General features: G+C 39.0%; 1 protein-coding gene across 3 annotated transcripts in view; it reads left to right on the forward strand.

The window, feature by feature from the left end:
- Positions 1-1,055: 1,055 nt before the first annotated feature.
- LOC105431714 (uncharacterized) overlaps positions 1,056-20,975 on the forward strand; it is a 227,752-nt gene continuing 207,832 nt past the window's right edge. Inside the window, exons 1-3 of one of the 3 annotated variants that reach the window (XM_089075161.1) lie at positions 1,060-1,201; positions 3,415-3,566; positions 14,502-17,895. In XM_089075161.1, the coding sequence (XP_088931287.1) occupies positions 14,575-17,895 (3,321 nt within the window). In that variant the 5' untranslated portion in view covers positions 1,060-1,201; positions 3,415-3,566; positions 14,502-14,574. Of the gene's footprint in view, positions 1,202-2,978; positions 3,567-14,501; positions 17,896-20,975 lie in introns of those variants that run through there. The other 2 variants (XM_089075162.1, XM_089075164.1) reach the window with 2 other exon arrangements.

Consider the following 20,975-nt stretch of genomic DNA (forward strand, 5'->3'; position numbering starts at 1 on the left):
AGGATAATTTTGGTAAAATTTTTGTCCTCCATTTTGATAATTTGAGGTCTAAAAGGTCATTAATTATAGAATGTAGATAAAAATAAAACTTTCGAAGATAATAGAAGAGATTAGAACGTTTCTTCGTTACAAAGATAATTGATTTCTATTAAATCTCCTATTTTATTTAAATCTGTAATTGTATAAATATTATATCTTCCTTTGGAATATATTTCTTTATATTTTGTAATTTTATTCAATTTTTTTAGTTTCTTTTTTTCTTGTAATATAACATGGATTTCGGTGTAATTTTATTACATGGGAAGAAACGCGCTATAGCGCGTTATGTATTTATTAATCTGTCTGAACTTCGTAAGACCCGTTGAGATAGCACAGGTTGTGCATATATTTCCTCTTCTTCTTCCGTCAATGGATATCTCTCACGTACAATACGAGTCACGAAATGCTAATTCACGCAGCAACCCAAAAAAAACACGGAGATTCATCGTAATAAATCAACGCGTCGGATATTCCTGTTTCTTAGTCATTAAAATAGCTAATCCCGAAGATTAAATTCTCAACTGCATAAATGTAAGCGTAATTAAATTATCTTTCTAATTAATGTTCAAATTAAAAATTAAGTTATTCCATCTTAAACTTCCCTTCGTTTTCAACTCTAGAAAATCCCATAAAATCTGAATCTTGAAATTAACAAACTATAATATTGTCTTGTATATCTAAGATGTTACTAATCTGTGATATTTTTCTGCAACTCTCTCTCTCTCTCTCTCTCTCTCTCTCTCTCATATGAAGCAAATCTAATTTTTTGCGTATATTTCCAAACAAACAAGACTAATATTCTAGAATTTGTGACATCGATGCATTATCGAATGTTATACATTTCGGAGAACTCATTAAATGCAGTTCAAGCATCTTTTTAATTGTACATTATTCGTGAATCGTTAATGATATTTTCATGATGGACCCTGCCTTGTGCCGTTCCTGGTCGTTGTCCCTCGATCAAGATCCTGATCCATGCCGGCCAGTCTTGCCGCGCCAGCGCGATCGAGAGGATCGATGCTACATAGTTCCAGCGCGTTAGTGCTCCGAGAAGTCGAATATACAGTGATCGATAATGGAATAGATTCGATAGTGATGCGTATCTCCATTTGTGCAATTACTAGCCAGATGTGTCACACGGATCAGCTGCAATCTGTCGAAGGTTCGCGGATTAATAAATTCACTATTACATCGCGTTCTCGTTCCTTCATTCCGTACGTATTAAATCCCTCCGGCAAATTCGCGAGAGTTTTTTTTTTTTTTCATTTTTCGAATCGAGTTGTGCGTCCCTTACGCCAAGGATCTGTCAGATGATATAGCGATGCATATAGCTTCATTCCCGCGCGACGAATTATTCGGGCGTATTTTTGGAGCAGTGACGAAGTACATAAAGTTCTCTTGTCTGCGTCATTAATTCGAGATTAAATTAATGAGCGCCGATTAAGGGCTTCCTTCTTCTCACGAGATCATGGCTCGCATTACTTTGAACGACGGCTTATTACGCTCGATTTAGATTCCAATTGACCGCGTAACTCGCACGTATCTGCGCGATACCCCCGTTAAATGTATCGCTCAAATTCTTCTGACTTATCTTCGTGAAGTAAACAGCTCGGAGTCAAGTGAAACGAAATCCGCCAATTACACGGGCTGATTCATACACAATGTCTGCCAAATGATTCATAACTCTTTTCTTTCGCAAACGTTAAAATTAGTCAAATAACTTCTCATCGAACGGAGTTCATCACGTTTCGAAAATATCTGAACGCAAAAGCGAGCACAATGTGACTCTCCAAAATAATTAATTGACGAATAATGAAAGTTAACGAATAATTAAATTAACGAACCATTAAAGTCAAAAAGTTTCAAGAGCATTGTCGATATTTTCTTTAATTTTTTTCATTAATCCCGTACAATGGCGAGAGGAAAGCGGAACGTTGAGTGGCACGCGGCGCTTTTTATTCCTCGCCCGTTAATATGTTAATTCAATTTATCTCGCGGCATGCAACGCGCCTCATTCGTCTCTGTCTATCGTTCGGGTGTTTACATTCGTGTTCATTTCCCTCAACATTCCCTCGTTCTTTCGCCGCGCGTTACTTTTTCCGCGGCTTTTCCGCGGCTCGCGAAATTGCATCCTCGCACATATCAGCGGGGCTGTCATGTCTTTCCGGCATCGTGACTCTTCCGGGCTCCGAACAATAATTATTATCCCTTAGACTTCGTGAATTTGAAATTGTGTTGACGGTTAACTTTGAAAGTCCGATAAATATTTAGAGCTTCACAAGCTATCTCACAATGGATACGTATTACGACGATCCTTTCGCTTCGTTAACACGAGGATTGAATTGCCCGAGCACACCTGCATTATCCTTGCAAATCATAATTCATGGCAGATTCGCGAATATTAAAGCAGGCAAGTTCGAGCTTGTGCCTTCCTACTAGTTTCTTAAGGATACTCTCCTCCTCGAGCTGTCGTAATCCCTATGTTAATAACGTAAGTCGGAATTTCTCGCGAATTATGTCAAACTCTTCTTCTCGAAGTTTAACTAAACGTGACAACTCGCATACCTGGGGACCTAATAGTGACATTATTTACGTGCGTCCGTGCGTGCGCGAAATGAAAAACCCGTAGGCAATGTCGCGATAATTTCACGTTAGAAAATTGAAAAAAAAAAAAAAAAGAAGAATTCCTTTATAAGTCTGAGATCTATGTTCGACGTGATTATCGTGGTGATTTTATAATGGCAGCGTAATACACGTTTCAACGTTGCACAAAGATGTCGAGAGATCGCATTCCCTCTATCCCGATAATGGTGCATAATTTTATGTGATAGTGGTGGTGGTGTACGAGATAGTGCTGGATCCACTTTGAAGTGTGCTGCACAAGGGGGAGAGGGGCGGAGAGGGGGGGAGGGCTGCAATTACCTCCTCGCGATACGCGACGTCGCTGCCAGTCCGCCTCGCGCGGATCGCGGATGAAAGGATGCGATTAACGCTGCGATTCGCGGTTACGGGACTGTGAAATTCGCGGAACCGACGTAGCCTCGCCGCGCCGGTAATTCCGCCGATGCGCTTTTCTTGCGCGATGATATCGGGAACGGCGCAAAAGTAGAGAGGCTGTCGATCGTCCGGCGCTGTCCGTCCGAGAAATCGTCGGGACTATCGTCGACTTTGCCGGTGTCACGAGGCAATCAGTGTACCGCGAAGTGTACCATCCCTCTAAATTGCGGTGTTTCCCGGTGCGCGATAACGGCACTCGGCTCCCCGCGATACGCCGACCCGCGAAAAACCTCGGCGATGAAACGTGTACGATACCGCGATCTAATTGAAAACGACGTCGTTGCGCGCAATCGAGATAAAGTTTTGAACGCTTCACAGGGACGTTGTTGCAACAGCGTGGCGTTTTTGGACATTTTCTTCCCGTGAAATCCCACGTGAAATGGAACGTCTTGAAACGATGATGCGAAGAACAGCGCTAATTTCAGCTTCAACTACGGCCAGAGTGGCGACAATCGAAAAGAACTCTTAAGGTATATCTGTGTGGAATTTCGGAAAATTCGCTCTCGCGAAGTCGGGATTTCTTGGCATATATCGGAGTTTACCGCAATTTCCACGCGGACACGCACCGCGAATACCGGTTCGGCTCACGGTACGTACCGACGTTACGTACCGTTTACGGTGAATTTCGCGGTACTTGAAATGGCAGTTTCCGCCGCGGAGTAATAATTTCGCAGCTTGTCGCAGCTATGGATTGTTTCTGCTCCGCTGGCGCGGCCCGTTTCGCTAATTTGCCTCTATAATGCTCGTTGACAGAATTCGCTGCAAAATCGAAACTAAATTCCTGAATTTAAGGCCAGTCGACCAATCGGTAGCGGTAAGCAGCATTCGTCGCACGAAATTGCAACAGATTGACATTGTGCGACACACATTGCAAGAGTGTATTCGATATAACAAACTGCATTCATTATCAGGTTTCTCAGTACACTTGAGAACATGACTTAAAGACTCGGAGATAAAAACGAATTTCTTATCGATATCAATCATTTATCAGAAAAACTGCTGCATTTATTTACTCTCTGATTCCAGCGAGCGCTAGTGAATCATCGAGAGTGCGTCGTATCTAAGGCCCGATAATTAGCGTAAAATTTCGCTGGAAGTTATCGTCTCGCGTTTAACCGATCCGCATCGCGATCTTCATATCGACGCGACGAAGACCGTATTTCGCGCTGTGCGTTGCGTGAGCGAGCGACGATGCAAAGGGCTCCTCCTCTTCCACGAACCTCCTCTTTTTCGTGAATTCGTCGGTCGCGCATAAATTCACCGTGCAATCCGGAGAGGAGCAATAATCTGCGTCTTCGAGGAAACCGGAGTCGCGGGAAACCGCACGGGCCGAGATGCCCCGCACGCGGCCGTCGAAGGACACAAGGAGAAGTTATCCTTTGCGTGGCGAATCGCGTTACGACGCTCCGCAGAACCGGGTCGAGAAACGGGGGGGAGGGGAGAGGAGGGGGGGGGAGAGGACCTTGAATGCGTTGGAAGAAATGCACCGAGTGCAACTCCGAGAGCGCACGTTCGTGACTTGATGAACTCGGAAACTGGTCCGCGATCGGGGAGAGAATTCGAGAAGTTCGCGTCGTGCCGCGTCAAGGGAATTCCGCGGGAACGTAACGCGGCGTGCGGCCATTCGAGCGAGTCCGCGACGCGGCGAGGAGAGGATTAGAAATTGCAAAATCGATGCGACATCGACAATTCCCGTCGATGTCGCGCGGCATTGACTGCGGAGAGACGTTTCTCGGTTAATGCCGGCCACCCGACACGGAATTGCACCACGTCGATTACGCTGCGTGATCTGAAATCGTCCAGATACGCAGGTCGCGGTCGTTTACTGAGGATAATAACGACTTCTTTCAACAGATAGGAGATACATACGTAACTAAGGTGTGTTTGTAGGGAACAGAGATTTTCAAACATGAGATTGCCAGATTTCAAATTTTTTTCTCCTACACAGAAAGAACGATTTTTTGCTGTAAATTCGAAAAATTTAGGCTAGATACGAATCTGAAAAATAATTTTGTTGAACCATGAAAATTATTATGTAAGATGTTCAAGTATAATGTAATACTAAGTATACTGCAAAATTTTTTTATATTCTAACAATCAAATTTGAACATGTAATTATTTTGATGGTCTAACAAAATTATCTTTTAGATTTATATCCAGCAAAACTGTTTTTTCCGTGTATAATTTTTTTTCCCTGTATTATTTATATACAGCTTCCTCTGAATATGCTGTATATAATTAATATATTACTCTAATATATTATTTAACAATTTACATAAATTTTTCTACTAATTTGCAATTTTCAAAATTTTATAAAAAATCCTAAAGGTTGTTATAAGAAAGATTTGTTCACTCTATTTCTGACTTATGAATTAGGTTATATATATTTTTCTCAAAATACGGAGATATATGCTCGAATATTTATCTGGCAATATCTGGCTCGAATGTTTATTCTGGATATACTGAAGATTTTGGGGCTCAATGTACACACAACCTAGTGAGTTGCATTAACTTTAGGGATAGAATCGGCTTCGCGGTTACGAGTCAGGAACTGTGTGGAGGATTTGAGGAGATCGAGGAGGAGGATGTTTAATCGTCTCGTTAAGGAAAGTGCGATGGTGTGTAGGAGGTGTTTATTTCAGTAATCAAAGCTTACGCAAACGATGATGTAACGATAGAATAATAGCTTTTTTTCTCTAATAATGTCACTCTGAGATCATTCCATTTAACAGCATTATCTAATTTTGTATGAAGTTATGAAAGCAAGTAATTATAACTTTTTTTTTATAACGTTATGGTGTAAGATAATGTAATATAATTTTTTATTGCTCAATAAAAAAATAAATAACATAAGATAATAAAGATATATAATAATAATATATATAATAAAAATAATCCAAATGTAATTTCAGGCGAATCATATAGAAAAATATTATTTTAATAATTGGAATTATTTTATATATCCATTTCCTTCCTGTACATTCATTTTATCGTTAGAATCTTCCATATCACGGTAATATCGCGTATCAAACCGAAAATAAAAGTATGTTAGCTTCTGTTGCAATATAATAAAGATAGAAGTGGTAATTTTGCATTAATGAGCGGAATCCCTCGGAAAAGATAGTTGAGTGAATGTTGCGATATCGTGCTTGCGGCAAATATGTATATACGTGCGCGATATGTACTATGCAGTAAACGAAAGCACGCATGTTTGTGTGCGTATCGGTATTGTACGATAAAAAGCGTATCATCCACGTTGGACGATTCACGCGCTTCGCGCTATTATCAGCATGAATGAGCTTCACACATGAGTCTGACGTTACTATTAGTGTGCGTTATCTATTCGTGTGAATGTACTTGCAGTCGATCGTCCGCTGGTCCTGAAGAGAAAGAGAAAGAAGAGAGAGAAAGAGAGAGAGAGAGAGAGAGAGAGAGAGAGAGAGAACGACAGAGACGAGAAGCAGTCTGTAACGAGCGTATCCGGTTCCAAGCCGAGTTCAAAGACATTCTTCCGATACGAAGAATTGAATGTCATATCGTTCTTGTATTTTAGTATCCTTCTCACTTTAATGCATCGACACGTTCTGTCGATACCTGATGCATTTTTTCTGATTTCCATCAAGGGATGGTAACGACTCGTTATATTGTTTGTAAAATTACACTTATATGTAATCACTAATTTATTTTTTTGAATTACTTTAGAATCTAAAGATTAAAGAACTAATTTTAATTGTAATTTAATGAAAAAGTTCGGCACATGTTTATTTAATATGATATATTATTCAGATAATTGGTCTCCTTTCGTTACGAATAATAATTTCGTTACGAATATTAATTAGAATAATAATTTTGTCGGAATATAGTAATCTAAAAGAATTTGCGACTTATAAAAGAGACGCAAAGTGAAAAACAAGAAAAGAAAAAAGGGAAAAGGTGCGAAAAGCACTATGAACTCCACTTTCACACGTGGTAATAACGAGCGAACGTAAATTAGCTGCGTGGAAAAAGAGCAAAGCGGCGTTTAGCTTTGCAGTGTCTCAAGCGGCTCGTGACATTTGTTTGTCTGCATGGTTTGTTTGTCGAAAAAAGGCGAGTCTCCTCTGGCAGATCTCGTATGTCGGGGATACGAGAAAAAATAACAGAGAGAATACGGCGAGAACAAAAGAATGGGGGGAGGGAACTGGGCGGCTTCAGAGGCCGCATATGCAATCCAGAGCGAAAGGACCTACGCGGAGAATGTTAGGACGAGCAAAAAGGTCGTGAAGTACTTCTTGGAGTTGCCGTAAGGGACAACTCTGTCGGAAATCTGAACTTTTATAGAAAGATTATGAAGCGTGTAAAATTATAATGCACGAGTGTGCAACCTTCATAGCGTTATTATGCGATAACTGTTTTAATATAATTATTATAGCAACATAAATATATTTGTCTGTTATTTTCCGTTATGTAATTATGATAACGAATCATTATAAAATTGTAATTTTATATTTCCGTGATAATTATTTTGAATTATTGTACTTTTTTAAACACGATAATTTTATAATTTTCAAATAAACTTTTCCAAGGCACAAAAAATCTTTGTTGATTTATTTAAATTAGATTTTAAATTATTAACTTTATGAATTTGTTTCTGTATACAGAAAAATTTCAAAGTTGTATATTCATTCGCGCGAGTAGAAATGGTGAGCTCTTCGAAAAAGTTTCGAGTGCGTAGGCCCCACGTAGTTGCGTTCGGGTTATCCACCCTGAAGGCAATTCTGTCAAAGACGTGAATAGCCCAACGGTTTAGAAGAAAGGAAGAGGCGAGAGGATTGTGAAAGAGAGCCGCACGTTTTCAGAGACGACTCGCCGGAAGGGACCGGTATATAACACATAGAAGAATAGTTAGCAAAAAGAGAGATGTTAGCGGTCAAACAGAATCGATATATCGTTGAAAAGTTATATCTAAAAGAAAGAAACATAAAAGTACCCTCTTGAGTAACCGAGAATTGTTTTATATGATCTTAATGGTATATGATTCTCAGCATATTGTAGGTTTGATTTTAATTCTAGAGTGGAAAATTGACTTCCAATTTGATATTATTTAGAAATTTTATGTAACCGTAACGTGCTAAAATAAACCTCAAATAAAGCGAATTTCAGGAAAGCGACTTCATAAAAATTTCTACTTCTGGATCGCGGCCAAAAATGGAACGGTGGATTCATTGTCCCTATCTTTAGAAAATCGCATGGAAAAGCCCGAAGCGGACTCGAGCTTGACTTATCGCGTCGCCCGAGGCGCGTGTATTATTTAATTTGGAAATAATATCGCGCGTAATGATGATATACGCAATGTTATTAAAATCGAATATTAGCGAATATGTCTCGGGAGATATGAGACGCGCGCTGCATAACGGCTAATAACACAAACGGCGCACACAAACGGCGAAGGCAGAACGCGAACGAACGGCGAATCTGAATTATGAGCGAGATACTCGTACGTAGCGAGATACGCGATCGGAAATGCTCGCGCGACAAGTACTCGTGATAAAAACGCACGGCGGCGAAGTCGGCGTCCAAGGCGAGAAAGTCTTCCCCGGCGTCGTTTAAAAAGTTGCCCGGCCTGACCGCGGCACTATATCGACCAGATAATACGGAGCCATTAATCTTCCTAAAGGATTGGTGCTCACCTACATATCGCCAGATAATGTTGGCCGCTCGACGGCGCTTAATCACGTACGCATACAAGTCGCGAGCGTATGCTAAACGCGCCCGATCCCCGATAAGATTGCTCTCGTGCGCGCCACGAGACGTGCGGCGGCGTACGTTTTATTGCGGCGCTACCGCAGGAAACGACCGTGTCTTCCCCGGTCTCTACACGAGAGGTATCCCGTCGGGGAAATTGAACGAGGTAATTGACAAAACACCCGCGATTACGATTGAGCACCCTGAAAGCTGATTTCCGCGTGTATAAGTGCCACCGTCTGTGCGTCAAGATGATTGTTTCTTTTTAAGGATATGTATTTTACATCATTATTTTTATTTAAAATAAAAAAAAAATCATGAAAACATTATTATACGTTGTTCTAGAGCGTATTTAAAAGTATAGAAAATTAGAATACAGAAAATTTTGAGACGATTTAGACTCTGGATCAAAGATTAGTGGAAATATAAGGTGGAAATATTAATAGAAATGTGATTAATAAATAATGACAAAAATTTTAATTTTTTTACATAAATATCTCAAGTGTTCAAGATGATTTACGATATTTAAAGTTTCAGTGCGTTGCGGAGATTAGTTAATTTAGATTTGGAATAATTTGTAAGTTTTTCATAATTTTTTCATCGTAGAAGTTAGAAAAAAATATATGTGATACATCTTTAATCGGATATGTTGCTATTTAAGCTACTACACTCAAATGCGTTAAATTTTATTTTGAAATAAAAAAGGCAAAGATTAGAATATCAATATTTAAATAATAAATCACAATTTTTTTATCAGAATATTCAAGTAAATATTAATAAAAGTAATTTCTCTTACAGTATTATCATTTACCATTTATCAATTAGATACTTAACATTGAATGCGCATTAGTAAATGTTTCCAGTTGATAAAACTGACTGATTAAATTGTAACAACGTGCTACGCTTGAATGAATAATTTTCTCGTTTTACCTTAATTTTTATGTTTTCATAATAAATGTTGTAGGAAACACAACGTGAAAATGAATTTTCGTTTTACATGGACGTTTAATACATTCTATTACGCTTAGTAAACAAAATGTTTGTTTTCCGTTTTCGATATTGGTCGACATTGTGTTCATCCTATATTTAACACTATAGAAAATATAATACAAAAATACTCCGAAGAAAAATTTCACAGAAAATATTCATCGGACCAATATTGATAAAAAGATCAATTAATCAAATAAATTTTTATCAATTAAAAAGAGATAAATTTTTATTTTATATATTAAGATTAATTACTGAAAAATGTTCATATACATTTATATACATATATTTTGATGTATTAATATTATCTATTATTTAAAAAAAAAAACTATTTAATATAAATTATATTTAAAAAAATATTAAAAGTTAGTAGTACGTATAATATTGTACTATTGTATTACAATTTTTTATACTTAATATTGCTGCATGTTTGATGATATCTATTGCATTATATATATATATATATATATATATATATATATATATATATACATTTTTCATTAAAATACAAAGTTACGTTCACCCGAGTGTTGCTAAAATTCGAAGAAATTCGAAGCGACGGCAATTCTAGCATGAATAATCTGGATGATCCGTAGCCAACCTTAGATGGGAAGAGATCAAAGTTCTCGTCACCCGATTAATTGAAAGGTTAAAAGGTTTAAATGGCGTGCACACAGTACCTCACGCTCGCTTAATGAGTCAGTTCTCCCGATGTACGTATTCGCCGCTTTTCGCGATCGTAGGTCGATTACTATCCCTCGTTTTTACACAATCGTGCCATGGTCGTTAAGCCCACGCGATCATTTTTGCATTTTTGCATTGTCGTCTCACCGCGATTCTAACGCGCCGCAATTCATTCGGGAATGTCAATCGAATGAATTATGTATATGCGCGGCACCGATTTGCCACTGACATCTTGCAGTTGTTAAAGGAATATATTTATCTTTTGCGAATATTGTGGAAGCGAAGGCATGTCGCGAAAAAGAATTTTCTAAGAACAGTTTCCCGCTTAATGTATATTATTGGATATTATTACTGTACCGCGAACTAAATATATATATATATATATATATATATATATATATACAGCTACATTTAAAATAATTTGTATTTCCGTCTAAGCGCATAAACAAAATAGCTTTGCCGAAGTATATAAAAATTTATCAAATGGTCAGATACAAATCTGAAATAATAATTTTGTTCGACCATCAAAATAATTATGTAGGACATTTAAATTAATTGATAAGACATAAAAAAATTTTATTATTATTATGCTTAAACTATCCTATATAATAATTGATGACTTAGAAAAATTGTCAGATGTAAATTTAGCCTAATTTTTAGATATTTCAACAAAACCGTTCTTTCCGTATCTGTAAGTGGAAATTTATGATTTCAAAATATGTCCTTACGGAAGTTACGTGTGATATTTCATTCGTAATCCTAACTGGTGCAAGCTGCAGCGAGCAGCATTGCACGACAGCGAAAATTGAAAGCCCACTAACGAGACGATATCGCAAGTTAAATCGTGGCAGATGTCTATGAACGATAAATCGCAATAATCGCCGTGGACCATAGTCACCTTCGTGCATCGCGTGTTGTACGCACGTAAAGGATTCGGGTCAGTGCATTCGCGGAAACACCTGAATTTTCTAGTACCGTTAATTACGCTAGTGAACACACCTATGGCTCGCATTCCTGCGATAAACATTTTTCATCGGGAAACTGATATTATTCCGCGCAAACACAATCTTTCCTCTCATTTACATGGTAGGCAACATCATAATTAGAGATTTTTAATAAAAGTACACTTTTGAGAGGAATTTGATGTTTTTTACTGTCCGCATAATCGCTGCCTTCATTATCCGCACGTTTATTTATTATTATTTTTTTTTTTTTTTTCCAGTATTGTGTATTTTAATAACCTCCATTCTTTCGTTGCATATCATTGCATATCATTTCACGATATGGAAAAGACAAATGTATTGCAATATATTATTTTTCAGAGAGCAATGTAAATTTGATGAAGTTACAGGGAGGGATATTCCTTTACATTAAACTTTCGTAACTGGACTGGCAGGAATATAAATCGTAAAATCCAATCGAGATTAAATTGAATTAGTTTTGACTAAAGGCAGAAGACTTACGAGGACTTACGAGTCTACCGATTTTAGGCTCAATTTAACGCCGACGTTATCCACGCCACGCATGACTCACGCGTGTTTCGTTACGACGCGGCGGTGAGTTACGCGTTATCTGCGATCTAAAAGTAGAATGCCAACCCATGGGGGAGAGAGGCTTCAAAAGGCCTCTGTGTGCTTGTGTTGGAATCATTAGAGCTCCAGAAGAGCTCGCAACGGTACGGCACGAAGCTCGCGACAGTTTAATTCAATTTACGGTGCTCGCGCGCAGTGTCTTATGCCTCATGTGAATTGCATCTAGCTCCCCCCGCCCCCCTCCCGCCGCCCCTCGACGACGTTCGCGATCCCATGCGATTCCTGTTTAATATTTACTCGACGCGTTCGCCGATTTTAACGAAATTGTCGAATTATATTCATGTACCGATGGCTATCGCCGCGGCGGAATTGTAATTAAATGGAATAAAATTCACCTTTTTACATGTTCGGGAATATTATCCGATTATATGGCTGTCCTGTGCTCTTATCGTGCACCGTTTTATGAATATTTATCGCCGGGTCGATCTTTATTTTTGCCGGATGATACATCGCCGGTGAAAAACCGATTGTTTCCAGCGCAGAAAATATGCAATTTGCAATTGATCCGTTGATGTTTCCGATAAGCAGATACGATTTTTCGTATTTTCATCTGCTCTATTAATCGCATTTTTCGTTCGATTTACATTCGAGATATTCTCGCGCCGCTGTACATTTAATAACCCTCTCATCTCTGAATCAGATTTTTATAAATTAAATCTTGTTAATTATACAAATTTACATTATCATCATGCGTTTTTGAAATCCCATTTGGAGAAAAGAAAATTGTGACAGTTGATATAAAAACACAATTATGCACAGAGAGTATCGAATATTATTTCTGAAATTATGTAGTCGTTTTTACGCGCATGTGAAGCTGATTCGTATTATTTTATGGAAACTCATTAACTATTGAGAGTTCTATCTGAAAATACATATAAAATGAAATAAAAATATAAAAAAATTAAAAATTGTGCTTTTTCATAATTTATCCACATTGTGTATTTGAATTATAATATATCTATTGTTGTTGTACTTTCTTTCAATATTCAGTTCTTTTAAAATTAGAGATTAAATTATAAATTAATATATCTGAAATAATACAGATATATAGAGCATAATTTATTTAAGTTAATTATCCATTTTAATTTTCTTCCTGTTTTGAATTAAAAATAATTGAGAGGAAAATTACCGTATAAATTCAATTTTGTATGAAATATTGTAAGGTTTAAATGAATATTTATGTATCTTAATGAAGAAAATGTTTCCTGGAGGTTTATTCTCAAATGCATCGATGACATTTTCCTAATAAACAGATGTTATAAACTAACAGGCAGATCTTATGAAGAAATAACGCTGTTTCGCATTACCAGTCTCTACGGGCATATTAAATTTCGTTAATCTCTCGAGTTTCTTAAGGATTCCACGCACGATTTCCTCGGAGCGAACACATTATAATATTTAATGTCTCTGGGCTCAGGAACCGAATTAATTCAAACCGGATACCGGTCAGCTACCGGAAATTCCACGAACGATAGAACGTGCCTCCAATGTCGGTAAACGATACGGCGCCGGCGTCCGATCGGCGCAATCGTTATGGAAGCGCGCCTTCTGCTATTTATCGCCGATCAGCGAGATTTCCAGAACGTGGTTGAGTTCGAAATAGCGAATTTTGTCGAGCGAAATTTTAACCCTAAATTTAACACCGTGTAAGATATATTCTAATTTTCGTAGGATAGACGCGTACGATAGACTTTTCCGTTCCGCGGAGTTAAAACGCTGTTGAATTTTTTCAAGATTTACGAGAATCGTATTTACCGGCTTTTTGCGATCTATTGTCGTGACTTGGTACTTTTGTTACTCCACTGGCAAAAGGATGGGTAGGTCTTTGCAAATTAAAGTGGCGCGTAATGCGCACGTAGAGTTTAAGCGGAAATGCAACCGCGGCGGTACCATTTAGCGGAGCACGCACGTAAATTTTGTGCAGACTGAAAAATTAACGAGGAGAACGTTCTTCGCCGACCGCGTGTCTGCGAGTTTGAGACTTTATTACTTTGGATTTGCGGGGAACAGTTACTACATGGACTATATTCTAGCAGATAATTTTTGATAATCGCAACAGTCAGAGGGAAGCGGTTTCTAAAAAATTTTACGTAAAGTTAACCCTATTATTAAGCCTAATAAATTAATCGACAAATTACATTAATTCTTTTCTACTCATCTGGAATAATCATACATTTCTCAATAATAACACATCTTTTTTCGTATTTAAATAGTACATTTAAGAAAATGTAGATTTTCGTTACGTTTAATAATTCTTCCGCTAAATCGATATTTTCTATGTCTGAGAAAAATTACTTAAGATCTCGTGTAAAATACTTTTTCACTTCGTAATTTCGATAAGTTTTATAAATTCAAATTTATAACATACTTTCTCATTTTTTTCAAACATCTTTGCTAACACTTGGAAATATTTTTCAGGATTTCTTCGTGTTACCAGTTACTCCTTATTCTCTTCAAGAAGATACCAAGTAAGATGCCATTTCGATAGAAGATGAACGATGAAATAATTTCGAGATCCAACGTCGGCAACAACATTCCTTTCGCCGACGAGGATGCGATCCACGCAGACGGCGGCGCCTCTCATCTGGCCACTTCATGGATCATATCAAAGAGGTTGATGAACGCCGAGGGGGATACGTGTTCGCGAAACGTGCAGAGCTTCACGACCTTCCGGACTTCCGGTTTACCGGCGATCATGAGGCGGAATTTGCCGACGTCTGACGACGGCAACATGTTCAATCGCCGACGAGAGTCACCTCAGCAACATCACGCGCGACAATCGTCCGCTCCGAAGGCAAACCAAAGCGAAGAGATCGAAGGTACTTCATCGCGCTATACGAGCGAGAATGCGATGATCAAATACCAGAAGTCGAAACCGAAACTGCGTCCTAAACGACAAATCAGTCGGGAACGTCAACAAAGCAACTATTCGAGCAGCGACGAGAGCGTTGCGAGAAACAAGTCGAAGAGTACCAGCTCAATCGACACGCAGTCAGTAAATAACATTCTGGACGAATACGAAGATCTGGATTATCGTAGATCGTCCGATCTCAGTGACGTTGGTAGCATCAGCGTGACGAATTTCGAGGCGATAATGATGGACCAGCAGAAACGACAGCAGGTAAAATCGAAGTTATCCGGCGCGAAGATTCAGATTAAATCCATCCCGACGAAGGAGAAGGTTCAACCGGTGCTGAAGATAAATCAGCAGACCCAGGTGAGACAACGTTCGCGGGATAGACAAAAAGACTCTAAGGACTCCAAAGGACATCAGCAGGATATCTCCTGCGTCTCGTCGGTTGCCATGGACGCGATCGAGAGTGGTCGCTCGAAGGTGCCTGAAGTCTTGCTACGCAAAGGGGAAGTCCAGAAGAGGGTGGACGAATGGCTGAATCAAGCGCACAGCCAAAACTTCCCGGTGGCCTCTCGTGAAAAACCGTTGATAAGATCGAATAGCAGTGCCGAGCAGAAGAGTCAGCGGAGATATCGCGGTCAGGATTCGCGATCCCGATCGTCGATCGATGAGGCGAGGGACAGATTGAACGCAGGAGCCTCGTCGAGCTATGACGATCTGACTCGCGTAAATCGTAGGTTGGAGCGTGGCAAGCCGGAGAAGGTAAACGTCGGAGTGAACACTAATAGAGGCCCGTACAAAGAGTACTTGGCGGTGAGAAGTAAACAGCAGGATTACGGCTTCAGCGCTCAATCGAGCGTCGCGTCATCGAGATCCGGCGACTCCAGCCCGGCCTCTAGAATCCCTCAGAGGGGGCTCCTCAATTCGAGCTTCAAGTCCAGACGTGCCGAAGGGAATCTTGAAGAGAAAGCCGCGAGTAGGATTACGAATTTGGTGAAGGCGATGAGCGAATCTGACTACTGTAAGGTGACCGTTAGCGGCTCGAAGATATCCGAGATGTCTACCGTTACGACGTCAATGGCGACGATAACGACGACGACGACGACGACGACGATGACGATGACGATGACGACGACGACAACGACGACGACGACGACGTCGTCGATTATTCCTTGCAGAAGGCCGTCATTGAAGCGTTCCGGAAAGAGCGCAGATGAAAACTGTGCGACTGCGGCGGCGCACTCGCTCGTTAAGGAAATAGGCCCTCCGCTCTGTGAACCGGGCCCCTCGAAGGGTCTCCCAGTGGCCGGAGGCAGCCTTGATGTCCAAGGCGAACCGATCTCACCAAATAAGGACGGAGAAAGTAGGCGGCCGGCCGCTACAGCCAGCGGGCCGACGTCGCGACCCACCGCCACCGATAAAGCGGTCGAGTCAGCCTGTAAATCGACGGAAATGTCGACGAGATGCGCCGCAAACCATCCTCGAGATAGCTCGTTAAAGATCGCCTCGGCGGACTCCGATCGCGTGGTCACGATCGAATCGCCGCGACGCCGACTTCAGATTTCCAGCGACGTCCGAAGAGAGACGCCCAGATCGATCGAACAAGCGCGACAGGAGCAACCGATCTACGGCTCTGCTGTTAGTGCTCGTGTGCGGGCTCTTCAAGGTCAAGCGGAATTGCGTACCTCGAGATCCAGGTGTCATCAGATCGCAGGAGCGTCGATGGAGCTCAAAAGACCGGTGGTTTTGCCGCGCAAGGATCTTGATGCGTCTCCCTTACACGCGGGATCGCAGGATCGAGTAAAAGTGTCGATGGGCGCGCATTCATCGAGCTTCAAACCGAACAATCGAGTCTATTCCACGAGCAGCGGTTTGCAGCAACAGCCGAACGAGCAGCACATCGCAAGATCTAAGATTGCGACCTGCGAAAACGTTCCGTCTCTTAGAATCACGCGTTACGCCTCTCCCGATCACGTGGAGAAGATCTACGAGCGTAGTTTGCAACCGCAAGTGATTCACGCAGATGACCTCGAATCAATTCTTCGACCTTCCTTGCAAGCGTCGCCGTACGGTGAAAAGGCCGGTCTTTCCAGAGTAGATCGAGAGTCTACTGCCAAAGAATTGTCCTCGACATTCGAAGAGGAATCGTTCGACAGGATCGGTGAGTCGCGGCACGAACATCTCGAAACTATTGAAGAAGATGATCGGAAGAGCGAGGGTTTAATCTGCAGATATCCAGAAATCGGATTGAAGCAATGTCTAAAGGTACAAAAGAGTCTGCCAAATGGTAGATCGAAAGAATCAGCAGACAAATCGATTTACGTTAAGTGGAATCAGCAACAGCAAGTTCTTAATGAGTCCACAAAAACTTTCGCTACTTTCCAATCGACATCACCTTGTCAGAATAAATCAAATATCTCGGGAACGAAAGAATCCAGAGGGCAGAAAGAGATCGGACAAGATGCAGATGAATCGACAATAATCTTTCAAGATGTCGTGATTGACTACGAGGATACGTTGCGACAGGGTCAGGATCAATTGACGATCCATTCGCGAGAGAACAGCAATTTATCGACCGCTACAATTCCTGTGGATGAATTGGAATGTCATAAAAGCTCGAAATTGAAGACTGAGGAAGATCCTTCTCGGAATAAACTTCAGGTTGATGAAAAAATTCAAGATCGCGTAGAAGAGACGATGAAGAACATGGATGAACGTGGTGCGGTGGTTAATGAAATTCTCGTTAAGAACCTGCAATTTGAACAGGATCTACCGGAAAATGCAGCCGAGCAAACGAGATTAGATCCTGTGGTGCAAGTGAATTTTCACAATGTTTTGTGCGATGATTATGAAAATGAGAAATTGAAGAACAAAAAGGTGTATATGACGAAAGAAGAAATAGAACACCGGAAATTGATAGACATGTTGAAGAGAGGAAACTTCGAGACTTTGAAGATGGTGAGTAATATTTTATCGTTTTTTTATATTAGGTTAGAGTAAATTATGAAAGTTCAACCGCAGTCTTTATTATAAAAAAAAAAAAAATAATGAAATATGAATTCTCTACAAAAAATAAATTGCTAATCAATAAAGTTAATAATATTAATAATGAAGACAATATTCCTTCAATTATTTTTCACTTAGAAAGAAAATTGTTGAAGATTATATCTATTTATATTGTTTTCTTTTTCCATTTATAAGAAATATATATTTCTTTTTTAAATAAAAATAAAGAGATATTTAAAAAAACATTATAAATTAACATTAACATTATAAATTAAAAAAAAACAAAACATTGTAAAAATATAAATTTTTTAAATATTCTTTGTTAATGTGTGTGTATGTGTGTGTGTATGTACATATATATATATATATATATACACACACACACAAATCATCTTTTAATCGATAGATATTATAAGAGTGTATAATTTAATTATTAGTGCGGTGTTTTACAATGTCATGTAACCGATGAAAAAAAATTAACTTATATCATATGACTGACACGTATCCATTTTAGAGATTTCGCATCTGTCGAAAAAAAGCGAGTTTGTTGACCGCGATCGAAATTCAATCTCGGTGAATCGACACACGATGCATGGTTCGAGTTCGTATCGAGTGTTTTTCCCGCCACAAACTATCTCGTTTTAATCGCGATAAAACTCGTCGACGAGATATGCCTGACAGTAACCCAATAATTACACACGTGCTACTACATAGTCCGTGCGAATCCACGGCTCTTTCGGCTAATTACAAGCCTCGTGTATAATCGAGGTTGTTCGTTTCGTTAGGCTTTTTATTCCGATTTGGTAACAAATGTACCAAATTGCCATCAACAACAACCGTAATGTTGTTTACGTATTACCGCGTTGTCAATGAATGATCTATTATTTAGCAACGCGAATTCTAATTTTCGGAATCAGGGCAACACGACCGAAATTAATCGAGTTAATTATAATGTAATGTAATAACATAAATGAGACTATAATATACAGAATCTCTCAAAACTAATAACACTATAAGATTATTGAAAAATGAAAATTTGTTGTTTATAGAACATTATTTTATAACATTATTTATTTTAAGTTTAAATTATTATATAATCTAAAATAACGAATTAAAATTATTTCTAATCATTCTTACAATTAATTACTCTTCAATAATCATAAGCGTATAATATATACATATCCAATAATATAATATATATTAAATAAAAAATAAATAAAAACATTTAAATCCAAAATCCTGAAAATAAACAAACATTCTTTGGAAAAAACAAACAATATTTAATTCTGATTTAGCTCTATATCACATATTTTTATCACAGTTTATCTTCAGCTTATTTAATCATTTTTTTCTATTCATAGAGGTTATTTATAAAGATTATTTTTCAATTTAGATAGGCTATAAAGATCAGAAGTAATATGCTCATCATCAAGACGAAAATGTTTGCGTTGTGAAAGAAATAAAGTAATCGCATACTCTCTTGATAATATGTGTAGTTGTCATAAAAGAGGCTGTGATGTAATGTAATTCAAGTTTCTGCAAGGCGGTCGTCGTAAACGTGATGTAATGGGGTTTACACGCATGTCTCGGTATATCAAATTTTCCCGGAGGGAGTGATATTTCATTCCCGGCGGAATTCAGGATACAGAAGGATAATTTGCAGGACTTGATTTGAAATAAGGATACGCGAAAAAACTGTCGATATTTCGTCATCGATAGTTGATATTTTGTGGTGTATTTTTATTATCGAGCCGACATGTGGTGTATTTTTATTATCGAACGGTATTTTTACAATATTTAAACAAAATTTTTAATAAAGAACTGAAACTTTCTTTTTTGTATAACGATACTCAAAATATTTTCCATCTCAAGGTAATACAGAATATTGAAATGTGATGTGTGAAACATGTCACGCGATGAAAAAAATGTTTTAAGTTGTCAAAAAGTCACGAAAAATATTTTTCAACGTCGTGTGTGTCAATAAAAAGACGGTCCTTTAATATGGACTAGCCCTTGACAAAATAAATATCGTTCTTGTTTGAAAGGCATTGCGTAAAATATCGCGGACATACGATACGCATCATGCAGCTTGCACTCGTCGAATGGAGCGGCTGGTAAACATGTAAACAGCAAAAGCGAGTGATAAAAGCTCGCGCACGTATGGCGAAGATTTAAATAACTAACGCGAACGAGTCGAGACACCAGAACTCATGCATATCCTGACGAGAGCAAGCTCGGACGTTGCTGCACTTGAAGGTGCACGAAGGAGAAGATCTCTCGACTCGTCGTGTAAAAAACAAGGGTGACCGTGGTGGATCAAGAGTAAGAGGATGAAGGTCTGAGAGAGACAGAGAGAGAGAGAGAAGAGAGAGAGAGAGAGAGAGAGAGAGAGAGAGAGAGAGAGAGAGAGAGAGAGAGAGAGAGAGAGAGAGAGAGAGAGGAAAGGAGAGAGCCGCACGATTTATGATTCGACCCAGCTGGGAACCCAGCATAAGGTATGCAGTTCATAGTATGCTTTAACGCGCAAGAAAGGCGCAATAAATTGTTCAACGCGTGCAAGTACGTCTCAGGGAGCTGGGGGGGTAAATGCGAGACTTGCCCTTAACGAGATTCCATCGCGCTCCTCCTTTCCCTGCAACGTTGACCTTCAAGGACGTGACAAACTCATTTTCCTCTGTCTGCGCTTAACGCGAGCATGCAAATTCAGTTTAACACGCTTTCACATGTTGTTGGAAAAAAAAATGATGAGATATCTCTGATATTATGTCGCAAACAGACGCTATCTCGTGTCTATCGTGTATATAAAATAAACAATAAAATAGCAAGCGTAAGTAAATATTTTTTAGATATAAAAAGTCCAAATTTAAATTTTACCAACTATATTATTTATTTAGCGTGTATTTACGTAGCCCGATGAAATAAATTTCGTTTTCATTTTGATATTCTTCTAAGAGAATAAAATAGAAGTCAAACAAAAATAAATAACTAACTCGGCACATCGGTATTTCTTATCATTTTTTTTCTCGCCGACT

Source organism: Pogonomyrmex barbatus, unplaced genomic scaffold, assembly GCF_055798465.1.
Source record: "Pogonomyrmex barbatus isolate J1 unplaced genomic scaffold, ASM5579846v1 scaffold18, whole genome shotgun sequence".
Lineage (NCBI taxonomy): Eukaryota > Metazoa > Arthropoda > Insecta > Hymenoptera > Formicidae > Pogonomyrmex > Pogonomyrmex barbatus.